Consider the following 25,286-nt stretch of genomic DNA (forward strand, 5'->3'; position numbering starts at 1 on the left):
CTCGACGACGGCGGCGCTGCCGGCCGCGCGCTGGCCCCGCCCCTGGTAGTCAGGAGGGCGCGCGGCGGGCGCGCTTCCGCCAGCCGCCGCGCGCGCTTCCGCCAGCCGCCGCGCGCCGGAAGTGTGATGTGGCCGGGAGCGGGTCGCCATGGTAAGGCTCTGGGCGGCCGCCCGGGCGGGGGGCCCGGCCGTTCCCTCTGGTCCCGGTGGGGTGGCGGCGGGGCGCGCTCCGGCCCCTGCCCCGCGGGCCCTGCCGGCCGCAGGGCCCGGGAGCCGCCGCTTTGCTATCCGCCGGCCGCCCGTCCGCGAGGCGCGGGAGCCGCCGGGCGCGCGGGGGAAGGAAGCGGCCCCGGCCTCGCCGAAAAGCCTCTGCCAGCTTGCTTGGCAGCTCAGCGGTAGAGGTTAACCGAGCATACCTGCTGCCTTTCACCTTTTCCATTCCTGAGTTAACCCGGGTTTTATCTTGACCGATGTAATCTAGGTTTTCCGCGGGACAGTAGCTTTCACTCTGACCTGCAGTGTGTCCTGTCAGAATAGTATTTCTGTCTTCTTTTTTTTTTGGGGGGGGGGGGGGGGGGAGAGGGGAGGCTTCTCATTTAACGGATATGTTATTTTACATAGTCAGCTAGCATCTTGCTTCATAACCACTAAGCTAAATCCTGATTCTAGCACCTCTTATAGTTTTATTTGGCAAGTAGCATCAGACACCTAGGTAGATTTGCCAATGAAAACATATGAATGATGTACATGGACTTGGCCTGCTAATGTTGTTGTTTCTCTCCGATTTCTCCCATTTTCTTCCTCCTACATCCTAAGAGTAGAAATAAAGGATATGTATTTGGGTTACAGTCAAAGCTGTGTTATGAAATAATATGTCAACGAAGGCTAAAATCCTTTTATGAACAGTGCAGGTTCATGATGTTAAGATTAAAAGGGAAAACAAGTAAATAGCTAAGACAAGTTATTTGTCCCTGTACAAATAAAGATTTTTTTTTTAATTTATTTTGCCCTTCAACACAAATTCATTTTAAGATTAGCATTTTTACTATTTTTGACAGGTTATTCATCACCAATGATGTACTTCCACTGAATGCTTTTGTACTTACCACATATGTATTAAAAGATTACTATGTCTTGAATGGTCTGATGGTTCAGTTCCAAAAAGTTTCTAGACTTCCAGAAGAAGGATAGATGCAAATGAGACCCGGCAGTCTTGTGGAGTTCAGTTTTCTTCAGGGAAGCCATGACCCTCATGGTATATACTGGACCTTGGACTGTCCATGGTGCTACCTCTGGTGCCATGGTTCTGCAAAAAATAAGTTATCTTATGAGGTTAGCAGTCATGAAGTATAGTTAATGAAAGCTATGAGAAGCACTCATTCATCCCCTAAAATAGGGACCAAAATACAGGTATGTGGTTTTGCTTGCTGCTTTCTAGAGGAATTCAGTATGGAAAGTAAAAGTATCCTGAAGTCATTTCTCCCTTTCTTTTGAGCCTATACTTTATAGAGATAGGAAACTTTCTCTGCTGTCTGTATCACTGAATAGAAAAAGAGTAGAAGTGCACCTTTACTGTGTTCTTTTCTAAAGAAAATGAACTGCAATCATGACCAAGTAATAGCTCTATGAGTAGCATATTTTTTGCAGGATAATTTTCAAAGGACTTGGTGCTTTCCTTCCCATTGTCACCCAGTCTTTCTCACCACATCCTTACCAAAGTTAAAACTTCTGCTAGTTGGATGGTCTGGCGCTGCCAAACAGAATATACAGAAGCTTTGCCTCCACAAAAGGAAAGACAGGCAGAAGGCACATCTTTTTATGTTTTCTTTATGTCCACTCTTAGTGGACAGAGAAAGAAAAAAACTATTTTATCTTGAAAGGGGGTGGAAGCTACTCAATGGATCAATAACTTCATGGAAATGGAATAGAAGCAATATAATAACATAGCTGCTTTTACTTAGGAAAACAGCAAAAAAACCCAGCAGTTTAGTTAGAAGCAGAAAATGTCTTGTTTACTAGCTTCTATAAATTACTGTGTCAGTTTAATCTGTTAACTTTTGAAATTTTATATCTGAAAATGCTATAGAACTTTTCCTGCTGATGTTGAAAAATGTACCGCATGTGGTATGGTAGGTGGAAAGAAGTCTAAAGTAACTTTACATTAAAATTAAACATGACAAGCCTTTCACCTGAAGAAGGGAAGTCTACACTTTCCTTTGTAACAAAAACATGCAATTGCAGCTGAACAACATGAAATGATATAGGAAAAACTTCTTTATACGTGTGTTTCATATCTGTAATTGCAATATGGTGATAAGGAGAATAAAGAATTGCAGAAAACTTTGCAAGGATGCTTTCTTCCTCTTCCCCTTTTGGCTAGGCCTGACCTCAAAACCCACACTGCTGCAGGAAAATTGATTTGGGAACTTCCCATGAGGAGAAACATTCCCATCACAACCTTTGTTGATGTCTTAAAATGGTGTTTATAAGAGGAGGGAGAATTGCTCATATAAGTAATTCTGAAAACACTCATTAGTAAATATTGATCCAAACCAAGCTTTCGTATATTAACACACCCAGATTCTGAAGGCATTATTCTGCAAAAGAGCCTTCAGTTGTTTTCAAGTATGAAGTTTTGTTTCTTGCTTGCTTTTGAGTTAAAAGGAGGAATCAACCTGATTCAGATTTCCTAATAGCATTATTTTTATAACAGGCTAAAGAGGTAATAGGATAAAAAATATCTCCTAGTGTATTTTACAGTCTTATGGTGTGATTAATGTATAGGCATATATGTATCTTTGTATTATGATTTCATTTTTGAAATTATTTCATTGTTGTATTATTTTTGATGATTGGCTGCAACATTCATTAACGTGCACCCATTGCAAGTGAGGGATATATTTTCCAGCTGGTGCACAGAGCGTAGCATTCAAACTCACCAAAAATTTTCAATTTCAGTTCTGTAAGTATACATAGAAGTAGAACCATCTAGCATCTTGCAAAAAATGTTACCTGTTTTACAGATGCTAAAAATTCAAACTATGCACCTGAACTCTGCCGAACAAGAGACCTACAGAAGCACTGAAGGTGCCTGCCCACACTCGGGGACATAAGAGGCTTAGCAGAGTTTTTTCCTTATTTCTCGACTGACTAAATGTTTCTTCCTGACAAAAGAAAGATTTTTTTTTCCTCGTGTTTTAAAGAGATGGTTCTAATATCAACAAAAATAAATGTTAGAGCATATGTCTTTATTCTTCTAATTCTTAGGTAAGTTATAACAGATAGCTTTTACTCTGCCTTTATGGATAATATCTCATTACTGCATGCTGCAACTTCTTAGGCATTTTGTAAGGATGTTTGGGACTTCAAAGCTGATTTGTGGAAGGTTTTTTTTGGGGGGGATGCAAGGCATGCAAAAAAATAGAAGTTAGGTACTTTATGTTAGGGAGCCAATCTTTAGATAGGTTTTGGTTCTTGCTTGCAAATTTGGTACGATAATAAAACTTTTACTGTAACATTTTCTTAAAGGCATCAAACACCTGCTGACAGAATATTAGCTTCATCCTCTGTCAAAATGTCCAATCTGACAAAGCAAAAATATTTTGTTATCTTCCTGTTTCAGAATTTTGACATTATCCTATGTCCATCTTCAAATTCTTTTAGCACCTCTGTTACAAGTGAGCTCTTCTTAAACTTTTCAGGCACTAATTTAATTAGAATAAGGGTATGATCTGATTCTAAATCTGCTGGCATGTTAAATCTTTGATTCACAAAGTGAATTTTTACTACTACTTTATCTCAAATTTACCAGAGAACTTGGTAAAAAGAAACTAAGCAATATAGTGTGCAACTTCAAAAAGAAGAGTTAACTAACTTGGCAGGAACAGTGCAGCTCAATTATAGGAAGCACAAAGATAGTTGATATGTATAATTAGCCATATTTTCTCATTGAACAACAAAAAAAAAAAGCCAGAATTTATCATAGGAGAAGATACCTTTTTCTGTTACAGGGACAACTTTTTTCCCTTCTGTTTCAGTACACTTAGAAATCTCTAACATACAGATTTTTAACAGAGTGGCAAAAATGCTACAAGTCAAGGTTTATGTCCATTTAGAGAGCTCTGTGGCAATGGATGCATAGTACCCACTCTATTTATAGTTCCAGAAAGTACTATTAGTTTCCTGTTACTCCAGATAATGTACTTAGTTTCAGCCTCTTAACAAGAGAATTACAGAAATAGCTCCTATTATGTAATGGGGGAAAAGTAACAGGAAAATAATTTCTGTAAAATTGCAAACCATATATAATCAGAGAAGAAAACTTGGAGGAAGAGAAAGTTTTTTACTACTTCATCTAACATAAATCTGTATTTAGTGAATAAAGACATCAACATACAAACCCAAGAGTTACATTAACCCAGAAAAGTCAGATTTAGAGTATTAAGCTTTCTTTGTTGTTTTTTCTTCTAAATATGTAGGGGAAATGCTGTATTGCTAGCTGTTTACATTGTAAGTGCAATTTTGAAGCTTTTGTCTAGGTATCAGGGCAAAAAATAAAGACTTCAAGTAAACATGGAATTTCAACATTGTCACCTTGATGTCATTTCAATACTATGCTGTACAGTAAAAGAATTGTGTTTTACAGTTGAAAATTATTGTGGAAGACAACTGTTTAATTTTGTTAATGAGTTGTCTTATTGTTTAAAAAGACTGGTTATAATTTAAGCAGATATATTAGTCTTCAGTTGACTGAAAAGCATACCCATTAGTTCCTATGCACTGTACTTGCCACTATAATTAGACAACATGTTTATTTAATAAGTGTCTAAGTGTCTAGAGGAAAGATGCACTGTTTCTGTAATAGAGCCTTGGCCTAATTGTTATACATGTCTAACATACTTTTTTTTTTTTTTTCTCATTTTTAGACAAGTATGTTATATACTGGAGGAGATGTGATTGTGTGTTAAATATTGTAGATGAATGTGCAGGAAACTTAAAGCATATTCATACTGGAGCAACCAAATTTGCTAGGTAGACCAATATTTACACATCAGATAGTAGCATCTGTTTCTTTGCTTCCAGAGAAGATAATCACCCATCAGTTTATAATACTGAGGAGATTAAAAAATGATTAATGTTATTTTAGAAAGACTTTACATTCTGCAGCATGTTACATATGTTTGGTTATTGTTCTTCTAGAATATCCCAATATATTATTTATATTGCCCACATAATAAATCAGTGATTACAACAGTAACTGTGTGGCAAATTTTAAAAACTTGGGCACTGCAATGGCCTCTCTGTTTATAGAGAACAGACAAAGTCATGCTCACACTGCTGTCAGTGATAGAATAATTGTTTTGTAAATGTAGACAATCTAGGGAAGATTAAGATTTGGATTCAAGAATTAATTCTGTTGAGATAAACTGCGAAGCTGTTGTTTTAGGCTTTTTACCAGCCCAGGAGAATGGTAAAGTATAGGGGCTTTACGTGCTCTTCTATGTTTTTTGGTGTTTTTTTTTCCTGGAGATTTTCTATACATTTTTCCTAGAACCATGGTAACAAGTGGTTTATTTTAAACAAAAGTGCATGAGGGAAGAGGAAATTCCACGTCTTTCCTGCATGTGGAGTTGCATCAAAGCTTACAAGTTATTATAGTACTATCAAAGAGTTGCATCATTATATTCACTAAGTGGTTCACATTTTTTTTGTGCTTTCTCCAAACACATGCAGAAAAACAGTATCTGAGTCAGCGAATGTATGAGAGAGATTGAGCAAACGCCTTTCCAGATGTAAATAAGAAGTACAGATAGATACAGTCATATCCAAAATCTAATACTGTATCACCATTGTAGAAAAAAAATTTAGGATCAGTGTATGCTATTGCTTTGTCTGCTGAGGCTGAACACCCATCTCCCAGCAGTCACTAAAAATTTAGACACTTACTTGAGTGTCTTTCAGCACACGTTCATTGAGTTAAGATGCTCTCCTGAAGTACGTGAGTCCTTGATAACCAGGACTCTGAGCTGCCTTTTAAGTGTAATAAATCCAGTGCTGCCTAAATTGCAGGACTAATAACATTGCTTATGATCAGGTTCCAGGGGCTGTGCAAACATTATGGCCCAGTAGGGTTCTGTTTTTCACGAAGTGGCAAATTTCTCACTCTGAGCCAAAACTGATTGACATATAATAAGACTCTTCCATACTCCATCTCCAAGCTCTTCCTTCCCCTTCTCCCCATTCCAAAAAAAAGGGGCTGTCAAACTATTTCCTATTACTGTCTTGTAGCAGACCCACTGATCTAGTCTTCCAGAAGCAACTGGTGATCTGGAGGGCATTTTTTTCCTTGAAATTCCTTTTGTCTTGAGGTTTTGATTATGCTTCATTGTCCTCTTTGCTGACTGCTACAAGGTTTAGGTGAGGCATCAAGTAGGAAACATTCGAATGTCTCAAGCTATAATGTTGCTCTTCTAACTACCATCTAGTAACATGAGTATTTCTAATACCTGCTGTCACTGCTAATCTGAACTCAAGAACTTTAAAGGATATGTATTCTGTGTTTGTTTCTGTGTATTGTATGGAATTATTTTTACTAAGACTGTTCTAGAGGATATGATAAGGGAAGTAGTAGTGAGGCAGTTTTTAGGTTGTAATTTTGGGAAGGATTTAAAAGAGCTTTCAGCCATGTTGCTCTTACTGTTAGAATGCATGGTCTTCAGTTTCTAAAGATATACAAAAATAACCCTGCTCTTTCAAGCTCTGCTGAATACAATGCCTCCTTAGTGCTTAAGGTGACATGGTAGTGCACCACAAATAACTAGAGATAGTACGTGACCAAAAAAAGGTGTAGTTATTTAAGTAACGTAGAACATAGCTAATAAGGTGTTTCCACCATGTCAAAAACATGCCAAGTACAGATGTGGAAAATCCAAGTGGATATAATGAAAGCCACTTTTTACACTCAGTCTAAAATCAATTACATCCTAGTGCTTATTGTTTTCTGCATTTGCAGTGGGAATATTGGAAGTTAATTGGCTTTTCACCACCATGTAGACAAAGTCTAAAAGACAGCATCAGTTTTTTTTATGTTCCAAATGTTTTTTATAAAAGGAATTAAGCTCACAGAATCTACATTAAGCCAGCCAGTTAATTCATTCTGAAAAATTCCAGTATGCTACTTCTAGATCAGAGGAGCCTAGTTTAACCAAAAAGCCACCTACATTACTAACTACATTTTAGAGATACTGTGTTAACATATTAAGCTATTTATGAAAAGGATCCCAAGAAGGTATGACGCTATTGTAGCAGCCTTTGATTACATCTGTTCAAGCAGTTGGATATAAAGTGCCTTTTTCTATAAGTTTAGCTGAACTATAAGAATTATTTCAGATTCAAAATTTGAAATAATCCACTCTAGAAGTAATTTTTAATTTCCAGGTTAATAATTCTAAACAAATCTTAAATATGCATGACTGCTTTTAGAGTGACTATATGAGTAATTCAGAGCACTTTTCAGTGGAATACTTAGGCATATATAATTATAGTAATGCCTTAAGCTATGTATCTGGGAAACGCATAAAAATTCTAACAAAGAACTTTGTATTATATACTGTCCCTATTGATTGATTAATAACACATTTCATGAGTATACATTTACAATCACTGCTTAAGATGAGATAAATGGGGCAATGTGCCATTCTGCCATTTTTGTGTATTTAAGTACCCTATACAGCAAGCCTTTTTGGGAAGCAGCTGCAGTAGACGGCTTGCAGGAATTCATGGGAACAGAGCTCTGGCAGGCACTGTGCTGTGTGATGTTGAGAGCAGCTGTCTCTCCCGAAGGACAGATCAAATTAATCAGTTGGGAGTAGCTTGCTTCGTTGAGAGGCAGCCACTCTTGGATCCAGCCCTGTTAAGACCTGCGGGAGCCAGGAGATGCTGCCCCTCAAAGGTGGCAAGATTTGGCTTTATTAGGGATTTGAGAGTTCCCTGGTTTCCGAAGACACAAAATAATGTGCCTATTGCAAAGGGAAGAGGCCGCTGGCAGTGATGAACAAGTGTTTTGTCCATTGCAATTAATTTGTCCATTAATTATGGCACTATAGCAGACACAGTAACTTAGCTATCTAAACTAAAATAGTAAGCTAATGATTTAGCTAATGTCTTAGAGAGAAAAGCAGGTATTCTCACCTTGGTGACCTGAGGGCCCGTTTTGAATAGTGGATCACCACTCCACTTGTGTAGCGTCCCTCTTCCATGTTCCTCCTCAGAGCAGAAGCCTTCTTGCATATCAGCTGCTGTGTGAAGTTGCCATCTATTCTTGTCCTTTCTCCACTGCCTACTTCATCTCTTTAATTCCTAGTGATCAGCCTTTCATCCCATTCCCTTCCCTCCCCTGCCCCTTTTTTGTCTACTTCCCAGGCTACTATCACAGAGCTTAAGGAGTGAGGGAACATAAGGCAGTTTGGAAATTGGGCTTCTGCAGAAAGGAGACTGATGTGAGCCTGCTCACACTGGAGACAAATGTAAGGGGAGAACTCTGCCTCCGTGCTGAGGCAGCTAACCCTGCAGGAGAGAGGCTTTTCCCCTCTGTGCTTGATTGCATGCACTATCAGTATCTTATTCAGGCTGCAGAGACAGTTCAGTTGCTTCATGAACCTCTGCAAGCTCTTCCTTCTTAATGGTTAGGTTCCCCCCTCAAGAGTGACCTGTTGGACTACCCTGACTTAGACATTTAAAATTTTCTGCGTACTTAGCCCTCTGTAATGTGTGTGTTCATGCTGGCAGTTGTATGCACGTTTCCAATATTGCCTCATAGAGACTTTTATGTCAGCTAAAGTGGGTTTGGTTTTCTCTCTAATTTGATATTAGTGCAGTGTTGTGAATCTTTTTTTTTTGTTTGTTTTGCTTAATTTTTTAGAAAAAAATTGATTCTTAGATCTTCAAAATCCTGTGACATAGGAAGAAAGTGCATGTAGCAGTTCAACAGAGATATGCCTCTGGCTATGGAAACTGTAGCTCTTAACAGATTCCCCCCTAGTTCTCTGCTTGAAGAAGGGAACTGCAGTGTAACATCCCTTCACAAGTGTGAAGTATTTACACTTAATTAAATAGTACTACATAACAAAGCCATCTGGATTGAGCAGTAGGAAAAATGAGGTATTTAGACAGGAATTCATCAGCAATACAGAATCCCAGAATGAAGAGTGAATATATTACATTTGCTTTGCATTTTTTGGAGTTAAAATAAATAGCTGAAAATCAGGGTAACTGAGCAAAGAGAAAATAAGGCATTTCCAATAAGCAACTATCTCACGTACTGTGATGTTCAGCATAATACCTGATGCTGTTAAGTTGACCAGAATGTCGGTTGAGGAACACTAAGTAAAAAACAATAAAACTACAGTGTGTGTAGCTGGATCATTTTCACATTATAAAAGGAACTTAAGTTTCAGACTGGGGCTAGTTATTAGAAACTAGGAATCATAGAGACAAGTTTACAAATATTTCTTCTAAAAATTCAGTGAATCTATTGGGGAAAGGGGGAAGACCATAGAGGTTGCTCCTGTACTGTTAATTGGAGAAATGATGTGACACTTGCAGAAAATGAGCATCATTTGACTCTTCCAAATGTTTCATGGGGTTTTGAAAATAAAAGCAGTTAAGTGAGCACCTGCTCTCTTACAATATTTACATTTCTAGGAAAGATATGCTTCATGTAAGCAGTAGTAGTTGTTTATAGTTTGATGACTAAAGAACACTTTTGCCACACAGTTCTCACACTTCAGTGAAGTAAAATGATCCCATGAGATGAATTCACAGAATTTTACTGATTTTACTGATATTTTAGTTTTGCAAGTAGCCAGATACAGTAGTAGATTCTCAAGAACCATTCCTGTTTATACCCGGTACGCAGATTAGTTAGCTTTCAGACAACAGTTCTTTACTTCTCTATACTAAGCATTTTTATCTATTTGTCCAGCATTTTCCACATAGTTATCAGCTTTAAGAAAATGTATTTATATCAAAGATGATTTAAAATTTCAAAACACAAGATGATTTAGAAATAAAATTAATTGGTTGTCTTTCTGTAGTTAAGAGGGGATTAATTGCAAGTATTCCTACAGATCTGTTGACTTTTGGCTGTAGTCTTCATAAAGCAATATGCTAACAATCCTTCTACATATTTTTTGTCACTCTTCTTGGCTGCCACTGCTTTAGTTGTCAAATGTTTTTTCCCTCCACCGTCACCATTACCATATTCTATCGATGCAGCTTGCAGTTATACTTACTCTTGGCAGAGCAGGAACATCTGTTTTCTGTAAGTCAGCCTGCTGTTAATAGGTTTCCACAAAATGTCCTTGCAACAGGTGCCTGGGAGCAAAGTTGTAAGGTGACCATTCTGCCTGCTATTTCCTTACCCTTCTTGGGATAGATTCAGAGGGAAAAGCTCATACTCGTTCTTGCACTGTTGTGGGCAAAATAACAGCCGTTTAAAGAGTGGTGGCTTATTGGCAGCGTAGGCTTTCTTTTGCTCTTAATGGGTATTGTCTAAGGAATCATTTATTTTCTGCAGTTAATGCAGTGAGGGAGACTTTGTACTACAAAGATGTAATTTTTTTTTCTGATTTTCTTCCTTAGTCTGCCATCTTCAACTTTCAGAGCCTACTGACTGTAATTTTGCTGCTAATATGTACCTGTGCCTATATCAGATCTCTGGCTCCCAGCTTACTGGACAAAAATAAAACTGGGTATGTTGTCTGATACTTTTAAAAATACATTAACTGTTCAGTTTTAACTGCAGTGTTTTACTCTTGATGTCTTTTAAGAATCTTTGATGTCTTAAGAAGCTTTGTAATCCTGTATGTAGGACTAACTATCCTAAGACTTGAAAAATTAAGTCAATGATGATGCATTTCTCTCATCTTCAGAGATAAAATCTTTCTTTTGTGTCTTCTTGTAGAAGTCATTAAGGTATTTATAAGCAACTAGTGCAATTTTTAGTAATGATTTATTAAATAACAAATGCCAGCTAATGTTGCCTTATTAGAGTTATTTCTCCAGGCCTGCAACTTACTTTCTCCTTAGATGCTTATTTTAAGATATAGAATGAGTAAAAGAAAGGAACCAGTTTTTCCCTACCTACAGCTCTGACTACAGTTATTTTTGATTCTTAAGGCTGGAGTATAAAAAATTAACAGTAGAGGCCATTTAATTCTACTAACTACATGTTTTGGATGCCCAAGTTTGAAACAGGATTTCAGCAATAATCTAACTAGAAAAATTATAACTATTTTGAAAAACATGCAACACTATCCTTATCTCTATAGTTTCTTTTAAAATCATTGTTTTGCATTCTCCAAGATTCAGGAGTTTGTAAAAAGCTTTGGAAAGTTTCTTTTCATAGCAACTACATCTTGCACTTTCCTTCCTAGCTGTTTGCCTAGGTGACTGACTTTTTTCTCCTCTGCATTCCCAATTCCCTTGAAATATGGTTAATGTTGTTGCACCAGTACTGCTGTAAAAACAGCAAACTGATTCTTCCCTAGCGTTCTCAGCAGCAGAATTTTGGGAGTGATGGGGAACAGGGAGGTCTACAGGGCCAAACCTGTTCCTCACTTATGTTTTTAAAACCCATTCACCTTCTGATTTACCAGTTTTCTCTGTGCAAAAAAGAGTATGACTTGGCGTCAAATTGAATGAGCAGGAGGCAGGATAGACTGATTTAAATGCTTTGTTTTTAAAGTAATGATGGGGCAATTTTGATGTAGAAGTCACTGAGGCCATCCATAGCATTTCAGTCACCTGAAATTAATGTAAAGGAAATAATATTTATAAAAATAGGGACTAATTTATTAAAGCTGGAAATGATAGACAAGCTTTTGGCCTCTAAGTCTTTGACTTGTCCTCTTTTTCTGTAAGTTCATTTGCTGTTAAATAAAATGTTACCTCCCTGAGCATCTCCTGTCACTTCTGCATTTGCATTTCAGAAAAAATACCAAGTTTTAAATTGATCCTAGCCATAGCAAAGACTTCTGAGGGTTTGTCTTCTAAAAATCTTCACATAATTCATTTTTGGAATTGCCTTTTATCACACAAGTTTTCTTTGAGCATGGGGCTTACAATATAGATATCTAGAGCGTTCTACTTTTTTCATTTGGAGTACTAAGGTGAAAATGTTTGTGCCTTTTCTCATAAGGCCCTAGGGTTACCATTGACATGAGAGATTTCTTTTGATCACAATAAAGATGGAAAGAAGGGATGATTTCATTAAGGACTGTGGGTTTGTGGGGTTTTGTTTCTGTTTTTTGGGTTTGACGGTTGGCTTTTTTTTACTAATGGAAGATAACACAGTAGTCAATGAGGTATACACAGTAAGGAGTAGGAATATTTATTTTACTGATTAAAAAATTGGTGCTGTTTTTGGCAAGAAAAATTTCCTTTAATCTGGAGCTACTCTGTTTATTTTTGAGGCAAATCTGTCTCAAGTACAATAGAACTCTCTTCATAAAATGTTTTCAAAGGGTGCTGATACAGTGCAGGAGTTCGGCATTTGATCTGTACATTTGTATTTCTATAGATGTCGGACGTATTATTTTATTTTTGTTTTTTAGATAGATACAGATTACTTTGTCCGAAAGAATAAAATGTTGGCATGGACGCAATGAGCTTTGTTTGCTGAATGGTAGATATTTTTATGGAACTCATATGCTGTTGAAACCTTGTCCCCTCTTCACTACCATATTCCATGCTTAAATGGAAATGTCTAGACATACTGGATAAAATAAATTCTAGTGATATTTCATCTTACCACAGAGCAGATCTTATTTTATTATTCGTGCTCCAAATTAATAGCATAAAAAGTAGCTATAAAATATTAAAGTAACAGAAAGGAGAAACATTAAGAGTTGTTATTGTCTGTGATTATTAGCTCTATTTCTGACTAAGTAAATAGTACACTTGATAAACTTAAATCTATTGAGATAGAAAGTAAACACGTTTCTGTTGGCTGAGGTGTGTTGCAAAGTGATGTCACACATCCTCATAGCGTTGTATTTCATCCCAGTGACTTCTGTCAAAATATTATGTATTTTTCTACTAAGACAAACCATTTTAAACTTTCATTTTCCCTAAAATCCTGAAGTGTCTTGAGTGTTTCCATGTGCTTTGTCTTGAGCAATAGCATTTAAGCAAAGCTAGAGATTTGCTGTTGAACGCTAACACTGAGGAGAATGCATACCACAATGTAACTTTCTTCTCACAGCTAACCAGAAAGATATGTTAGCTTATACGCAGCAGAAATTTCCTTTGAATTCCCTTAAGCATTGCAACAGGGTATATCTCACACTCCCTGTGGCAATTGCAGTGGGATTGTCCTGATAAACACATGGCAGCTATATCTTGCAGCATTCTGAGCCTTGCATGTAAAGATTAAAATCCTATTAATCCTTTTGTTCTTTACCGGGTCCCCCCAGTCTTTTGGGGGCTATCTTTTTCCCTCCAGATAACCGATACAACTTTCACAATCAACACTTTTAAATTAGTTCTGAAAACTGGAAATACATGGCAAGTCACATGCATTTGAGTTGTATTTGCCAGAAACTTGCGGGTTTGCTAGCCAGACTGGCGTGTGCCACCTGCATCAAAAGAACAAGGATGAGAATGAATATAAAGGGGAGACTAAGGAACAGTACAATTGAGTAGTTGCTTCAGGAGGAGTCATTTTGGAGCAGATTCATTCAAGGCAGCAGCCTTTTTATAATGACCAACCAGGTTTGGGCATTACAGACTTGAGAATAGGTACATACTGTGGACCTGAGGTGAACAGTAATGGAAAAAGTCAGGAGAGCAAAAACCCTGCACAGGCTATTCTACCCTTGTGAGCTTTCAGATGCACCCAGAAGTTGTGTTTATAGCTGTTCAGAAGCTCCAGATCTCAGTTCACTACTGCTCAGCAGCTAACAATCTGGACAAACAGATCTACTGGTCTGTGTCAATGGCAAGCGAAGCCTGCTCTTGTCAGACCTCATGGTGTCGATAGTGACTTTAAAATCCTAAGCTGCTGATTGCAGTAAGTGCAGCTGAAGAAACCCATATTCTCACTGTTTTGTACCTTCCACATCGAAGGGGGAAAAGTCACTATTTCCACCAAGACTCTTCAGTTAGCTGGTTTAATGACATCAGCAAAGAGCTCTTGTCTTCTGATTCCTGAACTTACAAGATTTGGAGACTCTCCTACCGTGGCTGATGAAACTAATTGGCTTTTATGAAGTGATAAAGGCCTGGGGGTTGTTTTTTAAATGCCACCTAAGCAGCTGCAAGATAGCAAGAGAATACATTTTTGGAAGATTTTGGAGGACTAGGAACAACGTACAATACTTCAATTATAACAGTGCAAAAAAAAAAAAAAAAAAAAAAAGGCAAAGATAAATCCTTGCTGAGACTATGAGGCAAACTGTATCCATTTGTAGACTGCTTTAAGGAGATGATAGGTTTTTTGTCAAACAAATAAAATTCTTTAAGTGTGCATAAGAAAAGGACAATAATGTTCTGTTTCCTTTGAATTCCTAGGCAAGCTTCTGACAGATGACAACATGAGCTGCTGGGGTATAAAAGTTTTGTGATGGTTTTGCTGAATGTGATCTGTAAATGTTAATTTTACAGAGAATAACTGTTTCAATACTTGAATACCAATGCCACAGAACTATCAGACTGTATATATAGCTCTATAAGATTTATACATGAATGCTTTTTTACTTACATGCAGCTTCTAAAAGTGTATAGATGTCCTTAAGTTATTTCACCATATAACCTCTCAGCCTGGAAAAGTGTGATCGTCTACATACAGGAATAACTGTGAAGCTATATAAATATTGTGGAGCTATATAAAGGCAGAAAAATGAATTTTGACTATATGGAAATAGTCTGGGCTTGAGGTAAAAAGATCTAAAACACAAATGGAAGCATTTTTTCTGAAAATGAAAGTGCTAGAATACTTAAAAGTATGAATTGGTCAACGAGATATTTTCGTCAAAAAACATTTTACTTTCACAGAAAACCTCAGTCACTTGCTGCCTCTTGGAACTCTTGGTTCTGACTTGCCTAACACCAGTTCCTTATTTCAGAAACAAAAATTTAGAAATGGAAAAAATAGCTTACAAAAGCTACTGTTCTTGCTCTTCTGCAGCAGGAACTTGGTCTATTCAACGTCAGAGCCCTGAGCCCTTCCCAGTAAGCGGAAAATGATACTGTCATGACTAAAGGGAGACAACTAGATGGGAAGAGGTGGACACTGAAGTGAACTGAAACTATAAAAGAGCTCCAGCTAGAAGCATATTTAAGTAGCACAGAATTTCCAAAACAAAATGCAATATATGCAGACTGTTAAAGTATGCAGGAGCAGGCAGCCCAAACCTGCATGTCTGCTCTTAAATCAGAAAGAGATATGCTATTGCCAAAGCCCTAGAACCACAGAGGTAAGACACATAATCAGACCAGTATGCAGATGGGTTCAACGCATTTTGGGAAAGCACCTTGAAAACTGCCATCACAACAGGTCACAGATACTGTCCCACAAAAAACGTGAAGTTACTGCTGATCATAACATATCAGGAGAAGGAGAAAACTTAGTTACATTTTAGTACATAAATCTATATTTAGTCAATGAATTATATGAATCCGGGTGGGTTTTGCTACAAAGAAAACTGTTCTGTAGACAAAATCTCTCTGTCAGATACACACACTTTTCTAAAGTGTTCTCTACCACTTTTGTTGTTCGTACTGAGCTGTCAATATGAGATTATCTGAGTTACGAAGAGAAATTTTGTGGCATTCTTGTCCTTCCTTTGGATGTACCCGAATACTTGAATCCTGCTTTTCTCCATAGTTATTTTACTTGTGAGAATTAACCTCTTGGATGGGGGGCAGGATTAGGGAGACTTTAGCAAGGTAAATTTTAGTAAAAAGTAAAACCAAATCTGGAGAATTGTTTTGTAACTTACTTCAACACAAGTATTTTATAAAACTGAATGTACCTACAAATGTGCTTTGCTAGAAAATGCACTTTTTATCTACTAAGGGGAATGCAAAAGAGATATTAAAAAGCATTAAATTTCAAATACTCAGATTTACCATCTCTTGTACATGCAGGAAAACTTGCTTTAAAATCTTACATATAAATTGTCAATGGTTATTTCCCATTATTTTATTTTACCAGTTTATTTTTTTTCCTTTGTATATTTTTTTTCTAGGCTACTTTAATGTAGAACATGCAATTCTGGGTCATCTGTCCATTACCTATTCAAAAATTAATTATTTTCCATTTCCTATTTTTAAAATAATATTCTAGATGACATTTTTAATTTGGAACACTAACTGTGTCAATGTACCTTAGTTCTTCTTGCATGCAAAAGAAAAGGTAGACAAAGAATACTTCACTGTTTTTTTTTGGTTCATAGCCCATATGTACCCCATACAGGCATCTGGTGTTTCCTGATGTTGAGAATAGTGTCAGCATTGAAAAAAATCCTATTTACTTGCACTGCTTAAAAGTGGAAAGAAGAAAATCAATCAATCAATCAAAATTAACTTAGGTTCTTCTTAAATCTTAACAGCCTAACAAATTTCTTTATCTTTACAGACTATTGGGCATATTCTGGAAATGCGCCAGGATTGGTAATTTTTTTTTTTTTTTTTTGAAAACTTTAATACTTTTTCTATAGCATACTTAATTATTAGAATAATGTTTCTATGTAGCAATTAAAATCATACTCATACATCAATTTAAAAAAATGCAGGTTTCACCTCCATGAAATCTGGAGAAGATGGAAAGGAGGTTTTATCAGTATTGCAGAAGCCTGCATTTTTTTTATGTTAATTCACATCTGTGTAGCTACATTTGCAAAGATCTTTTGCACTCTTTACTGCATGAATAAGTTCTATTTAATCACAGATCTTTTTTCTCTCCTTTTAGTTATCTTCTACATACTTTTAAATTATTTAGAGCTGCTACTACCAAGCAGCATCTATATGGAGTCTTAACCAGCTGTATCTGATTTTAGTTATTTTCCCATAATATTATAACAGTCATATTTATTACAATCATTATTCAGATTATATTTTTAAATGGAAGAGAGAATATACAATGAAGCTGACCTTTATCAATAAAGAATATCCAAAAAAGATTTAAAATAATCAAAAAACTATCATCAAAGCACTATTCTTCAAATTGCATTGTTAATGAACAGCAGAAATATAGTACTTGTAATTTTTGGTATTACTGTTTGTTATTGAACCTGCAGGAAAATGTATGGCTCCCTTTTCTGCATTCCCAGGCTTTGAAAGAGAAGGGGAGTTTTTTCATTATTTTTCCCTCATGTTAAAAAGTACTAATGCAGAAAATAGTTTTGAAGACCTGTTGTTAAAATGACTGCAGACATTTTTCCCAATCTAGATAATATGCATAGCAGAACCACAAATTCAGTCTTAATATTGTAATTTGAAATATCCTGGCAAGGTGACAACTGTCAGAAATAATTCTGAGCTGCATTTGGGTTTGTAAACCTTTGTTGTTTTTGTAAACCTTATGTTACCATCTTTTTGCTTAGCAAAACGCAGGCATATCTCTTCTTTTTACTGTGTACAACAAGCCTTTTTAAAAGCTATTTTAAAGAGTATACAGGGTTTTATGAAGTCCCTTGTCAACAACAGTTAAAAACTGCCGTTCATCTATAATACAGTCTGCCTCTAATAACTAATCTAATATCTTTTAATCTAATAAGTTTGAGAAGTTGTGCATTTGTTGGATCTGAAGTAATGCATGTACTCTTGTGCCCCATACTAAGCTTCTTCCTTGTCCCTTTTTCATATAAAACATTTTATTAATTTTGTTTCAGCTTGTTCAGTGAGATCTAATTTGATTTTCTTCTAGATTGTCTGACAAATGAAATATCATCTTAACATTTCTACTGTGCATTTCCTTATAAAACAGTACAGTATTGGAAGCGGGCTTTGAAGATGATTCCTATGACTTTTATCTGGGTTAGAGTCACAAAGACATGCAGAAAAGTGCTGGCTTTTTACAATCAGAATGCCTACAGGTTTCTTTTGCATTTATCTTACCCAGTAGGTTTAAACAACCTTTACACATGCGCATAAGACTAGTAACCAGCGAGTGGTTACATATTTACAAAATTGTGCAAAATGATGCTTAATCCTGCCATGTGGTGATTTTTCTTTTCAGAAAATTAAGAGCAGGAAACTAAAACCCATATGAAAGTTGTAATACTCTAAACTGTAGGAGGTGGACTTCCTCAAAAATTTATTTTAAACAGATGTGAAACTACAGACATTAATTCACTCAGTTATTTGAAGTTTAATTAAATATATGCCAGATGATGACAACATCTTGTAATGTCACTGTGGCAAGCACCCCTGCTTATGGGAGGTGTCACTACAAGTATTTTATTTTTCTTTTGCTGTGGAAAGTTTGTTACTCCTGTATTTGAAAGTCCTGCTAGTGAAAGAGCCTCTCTTTCTGAGGATTACACCTTAATGCTGGAGTTGGGAGCCTTGGCAGGTTTTTTTTTCTGTAATGCTTGTCTGGAAACTGCATCTCAGAAAAGGTAGTTTATGGTAAGATGGAAAGTGATGCATAGCAGAAGGAAATTGAACTTTGTTTAAAGCAAACAGCTCCGATGCTGTCTTTATACTTCTGAATGCTTCAGAACAGGAATTTGCTTACTTCAAAGAATCATTGCTGTGTTAACACTTCCGGACAATTTTGTAGGCTGGAAGGACCGTCCAGTGTAGGAAGCTATCCTTTCTGCTCTCTAGAGACAGAGGTGATGGATTCAGAAAGAGTAATGTTTAACTAGAGGGGTAAAAACAACTGCTAGTTGAATGGAGCAATTGCCTGTGTAAATAGGGAGTAGGCAGGTTAACAGAACCTGTGATTTTTCCAGTTCCCTAAGGTTCATTCTTCTTATAGCTTACTTGGTGAGCAAGCAACCTACATAATATTTTGGTTTGGACCGAATAGGTGGGAACAGATTTTCCTTGAACTCCTCTGCCACAGAACATAAGTCTGTTAACTGAGTAAATCTAGCTTTATCCATCATCTACTGTGGATAACTATACCACTAAGCAATTTGAAAGAGTCAGAAATGATGTGTCTGTGTAACTTCTGTAATTCTCTAGATCATTTTTATCACCATCCTAAAAATCTGGGGACCAGATTCTCTCCACATGCTAAAAATGTTATATCTCTCTAGCAATGAAAAAAAAAAGCAGGAGTCTGGGCACCTGTGAGGTCCCCAAACAGTTAGCTGGCTCCGACATGATATCAGGTGTAGAAGACGCATGCTACGTACAGCAGTGATTGTGGCCAGGCAGCATGGTGTTACACTTCTCAGCTGACATGGAGCAGCTTTTGAACCAGCTCTGCCTGTAACCAAAACTGGGAACAGAGCCAGGAAAAGATTTGGTGTCTCAATCAGCTTTCTGATGCCTACCTCCCAACTCTCTTAGTGCCAAAGAGAATTTTAATGAAGCAATATATCCTATCCTGTATCTTAATTTTCCCACTCCCATACATCATCTTCCCCAGTATAGAACTGAAGTTGTAATCAGCTGTAACTGTTGAATATTATTCTGAAGGGTGATAATTACCGTGCTACGCTAGGATCAGCCTAGAATTATTTAGTAATACCTGAATTGTTTTGTTTGATTCTTTTCTTTCCCTTGTCTGCCAGGTGAACGGAAGAGTCCGTACGTAGCTGTATGCTGTGTAGTGATGGCCTTCAGCATTCTGTTTGTACAGTAGCATTTGGGGAACGTCTCCTATAACTTACTATCAAACATCAAAGAATGGAAAGAACTTTTGGCAGAAAAGACAGAGCGTTGTCAACTATTCTCTTACAGGTCGGATGGCCTATCTCTTAGTGGACACCCCCAGCTCCTGCAAACGGACCATAGAGTACAGTATTAGTGATCATAATGTAACTAACTCCAGTATGATGTGTACTTATTAACATCGAGGCAGTACTGACACAGCTGATGTAGCTCTTTAAAAGTTGTCTGTTGCATATTTGAGTTCCAGTGGAGTATTTTTTACAACATGCGGTTGAAAAAGCATTTAATTTTTTGACAGACCTATTTTCTGAAACTTAAAAATGGCAACTCCGTATGGCAATAAGACCACTCTTATAAAGAACGTTGTGATTGTAGGATGTGTTTACAAAAGTATTTTCAGTTCATTACTGTCTAAACAATTCCTGTCATTTTGTGACAGGTAAATTTGCATATTAAAAATATAACTTCTGGCTTAAGTTGCACTCAACTTCTGTATTTTAAGCTTGTAACTGCTCAAATAATCTATAATATTTTTATTATTAAGATAAAATATAAATAAAGTTAGGGACCATAATTGTAGTGATGTCTGACTCCCTGCTAAGAATGCGCAAATTTAGGATTTGAGAACTTTGATTTGGAAATGTATAAATCACATGTATTCATTTTTAGAGATCTACATTTCAGATAAAGCATTCCCCAATTCTCTTCAATATTGTAACACAAAGTTTGTAACGGCTCTGCTGCTGTTGTTGTTACATGTAATACTATTTCTTGATCTGCAGTCTTATAAGAAGCTATCTTTTCCACATAGCTGATTTAGCAACCTCTCAAGTCCTAGTGTTCTAAAGGTTAAAGAAAATGACTAAATTAGATTACATTTACTGTTAATAAAGATTAGATTACCTCTAAGACTTGCATTTAGTGCTTAGATTATAATTTTGCAAACTTTTCATAATTTAGTAACTTATTTTAATAGTGCCTAACAGGATTGTTTACACCAGACAATTGTATAACTTCACATTGACTGCATTTGAGAGAGTTGTCTGTCAACAGTATTTTCTGTTATTCTGAAAAGGTGTACGATCGGAGTGAGCGAAGCTGGTAATAAAACATACTAAAAGGTATGTAGAAGTTGTCATACTTGTTTGAAAAATTTATTTCATAGACCTAAATTACACTATACTTGGAAAGGAAGTGATTATTAGTTTTGCCTTTGTATTACACTGCATATACCTGCATATCTAAATCACCACTAGGAGCTTCCTGTTGTCCAAAATTGTTCGCTAATCTGGAGCGAGGAAAAATGGTTTTCACCAGTTTAGGCCAAATAGTTCATCTCTCATACTAACTGTGAAGAAAATACTGTTTTCCCACATTTAAAGCTTAAAGTCATTTTGCAGAGAAGCCCTAGAGAGCCTTTCTCTCTTCTTGTGCAAACCCATCAACATTTGACCAAGGTATAAATGTTGTGAGAAGGAAAGCATAATGTCACACATGCGCAGACACCCAGTAAAGCTTTTTCAGCAAGTCATCCTTAAACTCTGAAACTAAACTGTGTCATTTTCAAACAGCAATGTAGCATAGGCTCCAACTTATATCAGAAGCGATGTGATGGAAAACTGTCTTTTCTTGCACTCACCTTCTCTGCCCTGAGCCCTAGAGAAGGAAGTGAATGCTTATGATCAAATGGTGTAGGTGCTAAAGTAGACTAGACGGTCAGATACACAAATTGTAGGATTTGACATAAGTTGACACAGCAAATAATGGCTGTTACAGGTGGATGAGAAGATGGTAGGAGGAAATTTTGGCTGAGGTGCAGGAACATATGACCACAGCAAGTCTGCGAACATCGTGTCCTGTACAGAGATGCTGAAAGGTGGGTGTTTCTTGAACCTGTACATGAAGCAGTGTCTGCATATGACTATACTGTAGCATCACCTATTACTTTAGAAAAATACTTCCACATTGGGAACTTTCCTCTGATTTAGACAGCTGACAAAACGTAATTGGTGGTGGCTCTGTCAGTGTGAGCTAGCTTCCTTATCGATACTTATTCCACATGTTGCACAAAGGGTGAGAGTGGTTGTGAGTGCAGCTCAGGGTGTGGGGTTGAAAAAGGAATTAGATCAAGAACATTAAGTCCCATCCTTTTTTCTCTACTAGTGAGCAAATGAGAGATTCCACGTATATTTGGCCAAGATGGAGCATTCTGTTCAATAAAGGGGTAAAAAGGAGGCAAAGGTAGTGAAAAAGAGAGGAATGAGGCTATGAACAGAAGCCTGAAAAAACAAGTAGGTCCCCAACCAGTCATTTTGCTCGACTCGGGTCTGTTTCAGAAACTATTTATGCTAAACTATATTCAGTTGGATAGAAAGTGCAAGGTGCTGCAATAAAATTATGTATTTTTCTATGAGTGGCTAAGGACGTGAAGCCAAAGGTAAGATTTTGCTGGCAGCTCTGTAACCTTTTCAAGCCCTGCAATTAATACTAACAAGCAGAATGCAGGAACAGAAAAGGTCATTTCTCATTAAGAGAGCACAAATTGGATCAAGATTGTGTAACCTGAAAAAAACGTGGAGTATTCTACCTTCTAGATACTGCATGTTACATAAGCAGAAGGAGAAAGCATGGACCCTAGATCTTGTGCTTGGCACGAGACCGAGTATCTCACTATGCAGCATTTTGCCTTTGTGATTGCCACTCAAATAGACATACAGATGAATAGAGTTTGGGACAAGAGCAGGGGTTCATCTACAAACTACTCTGCTCCCAGGCACCTAGCTGGAATGGAGGTGTGCACTGCCACAGCTGTGGCCATTGCTTCAGTTAAATTTTATAAAGATAAATTTTGCCACAATTACACTGTCACATTTTGTTCAAAGAGTGCAAATTTGCAATTGTGCACAAATCCACATTTACTGCTTAATGGTTCAGTTAATTACAAACTCATATGATAAAACCTGAAACATGATTTGTTGTTCTTTGGATAGAGAGAATTTTGTGCCCATTATGGATTTGTGGTATATTAACTCTCATCTACATCTGCACTCTAAATGACCTCAAATTCAAAGCAGGGATTTAGGGTTTTAGGAGGACCAAATCGAAAAACAGCAATAGACACGCTGGGAAATAAGTAAAGGATGAGTAAGTGATAGGATCACTGTAAGGGTCTGATGTTCTGTGGAGACAGATAAGTGAAAGAGCACACGTAGGTAGTTGGGGAAGGGGGCGGAACACAAAGTTGACTCTAAGGATGACTGGAAGATTTCATGGTCTTGGAACAATGTTATTGTTTTATGAATGCCCTTTCTACCTCATTAACCACAAGCAGTGAGCAATAGAATTATGCTGTAGCCAGGAGGTGAAGTTGCAGTGTGGTAGAGGAAATGATTACTCTGTTAGTGCTCTCAGGCATTTGTTCTTTGAATGTGTTGACAATCTGAAACAATTCATGTTGCCTGTGAAGACAACGTGTTATTCACAAATAAAACAGCTTCCAGTCACTCTAAAGCCATGAGAAGCAAAGCTCCTGAAAACTCTCTAGTTATGCTTCTGTAAGTACTACTTTAGAAAACACAGCTATAAAATCATTAAACGTACTGTTTTGCAGCTGACAGTTTGTAGAAATATAGCTGGTGGTATTGTCACTTCCAGGAGCACGGCTGGTGTTTTACCAGTACTAAAACCCAGCCATGCCTGGATTTCTGATTGCTGTGTGCAGTTAAAGCCACCCTTTCCATTCTTTCCAGTGGCTTAGCAGCAGGTCAGGAACTACAACGAAGATACTGTGATTCCAGTTCCACTGACATGAGTGGGGAAATTTGCATTTGGATGCTAAGGGGAGAGCCTGCCTAGAAGGCTCATTATAATCTAGTCATTCTTTCCCCCTTTCTCCTTTCCGTGCTGTGACTATTTGTGGAGAAAAGTAAAGTAACATCTTCCTAATAGTTTAAAATGCTAGAGATGATAACAACCAGCAGAAGCCAGGAAAGTCTGATCTAAGCCTGCCTCATCTCATACTCACGCAAATTCTTTACATTATCTAGTTAGAACATACCCAGTTAAGGAAGGTTTTACAGCCTATTTTTTTCCTGCCTTTTGTCTTGTTTTACTCGAATATAATTATTAGTCATTCCAGCCACAGGCCAGCATATTTTATGAGGTTCATATATGTTTCCACATCTATTTGTTAATATTTCGCTAGCAAGAAACTTTTTCTTCAACTTGTGTGATGCAATTTAATGGGCATGATGGGCATGGAAGATATACATAGACATTGAAAAAAAAATTTAAATGTAGCCTAAAATGTTGCATGCTTGACTGCAGTTCCTAAGTTTTAGAAATAATATTTTTTTCATGTCCTCACATTATAAGCAAGTAAAGTGTGTGGAGAAATGTAGTCATTTTGTGAGAGTAGCTGACATCTGGAAAAAAAATATACTTTTGGACAGGGAGAGCCTTCTTGAAGTCTGAAGTGACAAATCTCACACAAAGAACTAACCTATGCTCAGCTTTAAGTTCACTACTTCTGTTTCAAACCTGAAGGGCTCATGTTCCGAAAAGCCTATTTTTTCAAATGATCAATATCTGACAAGACATAATATCTCTCCTGACAACTTTTGCCTGATAACCTGTTCCTTGGCTAATGTATCACAGATAATCTCTAGTAAGTAACCTCTCAGTTCACAGTGTACCATGGTGTTGTGTTATTTGACAAATGAGGTCTCAGCTCCTGTGATGAAACATGAGTCACGTTGTGTTTTCACTCAAGCTTCTGATACTTCGGAAACAAAATAGCCTTGGACACTACAGCTCACCCATTACTTTCTACTGAAAAAAAATAAAAAAAAGAAAAAGCCAGTGGCCTTTAAGAAGGTTATCAAATGCGTCATTAGCCTAAATCTGAAAGACTTTCCGAAAAGAGTACAATATTAACTCTCATAATTCCCATTGACGTATGAGTGAAATGGCAACATTTTCTCAAGAACCTGGCTATAAACATTTCAAATGACAAAACTATTCCTGCCATTTTATTTAATGGCAGTCTATAGGGAAGATAATTACTTAATGGATTTTTCTTTCAAATGCAAAATTTAAGAGAGCATCTCACATATGACAATTTCTGCTTGGAAACTGCACTACATAAAGAGGCTTTTCCCTCAACCTCTGAATGGGAAGCACTCAGAGGATATCTCCAGTGCAACTATGAGCATATCCAGCTACATACTCATTTCAGTAAATTGTTGTAATTGTGTGAACCTAATCAGATTATATGGGGGCCAAATGCAAATTCCATGGAGCACCACTGATCTCTATTTTAACATGATGTAAATACATACAATCCAAATGCACCTTACCAGACTCCTTGACATTCTCAGTGTCATATATTTTTATCACATCTAAACTAATCAGAAGAGTCTATCATGTCACTCAGA

The 25,286-nt window shown here is 37.1% G+C and overlaps 1 protein-coding gene across 1 annotated transcript; it reads left to right on the plus strand.

Annotated features, from left to right (window-relative positions):
• The first annotated feature begins 63 nt into the window (after positions 1-63).
• TMEM167A (transmembrane protein 167A) lies at positions 64-20,975 on the plus strand. The gene is made up of 4 exons (XM_062599620.1): positions 64-151; positions 10,642-10,751; positions 16,640-16,674; positions 19,752-20,975. Exons 1-4 carry the CDS (start codon positions 149-151, stop codon positions 19,820-19,822), a joined length of 219 nt encoding a protein of 72 aa, XP_062455604.1. The 5' UTR covers positions 64-148; the 3' UTR covers positions 19,823-20,975.
• The last annotated feature ends 4,311 nt before the right edge of the window (positions 20,976-25,286 follow it).

The sequence above is a fragment of the Rhea pennata genome, chromosome Z (genome assembly GCF_028389875.1).
Source record: "Rhea pennata isolate bPtePen1 chromosome Z, bPtePen1.pri, whole genome shotgun sequence".
NCBI lineage: Eukaryota > Metazoa > Chordata > Aves > Rheiformes > Rheidae > Rhea > Rhea pennata.

Bases quoted from the DNA above. Each gene is read 5' to 3' on its own strand.
- TMEM167A (XM_062599620.1), top strand. The intron at 10,752-16,639 runs GTATGTTGTCTG...TTATCTTTACAG, and splicing joins CTGGACAAAAATAAAACTGG to ACTATTGGGCATATTCTGGA. The intron at 16,675-19,751 runs GTAATTTTTTTT...CTTGTCTGCCAG, and splicing joins CTGGAAATGCGCCAGGATTG to GTGAACGGAAGAGTCCGTAC.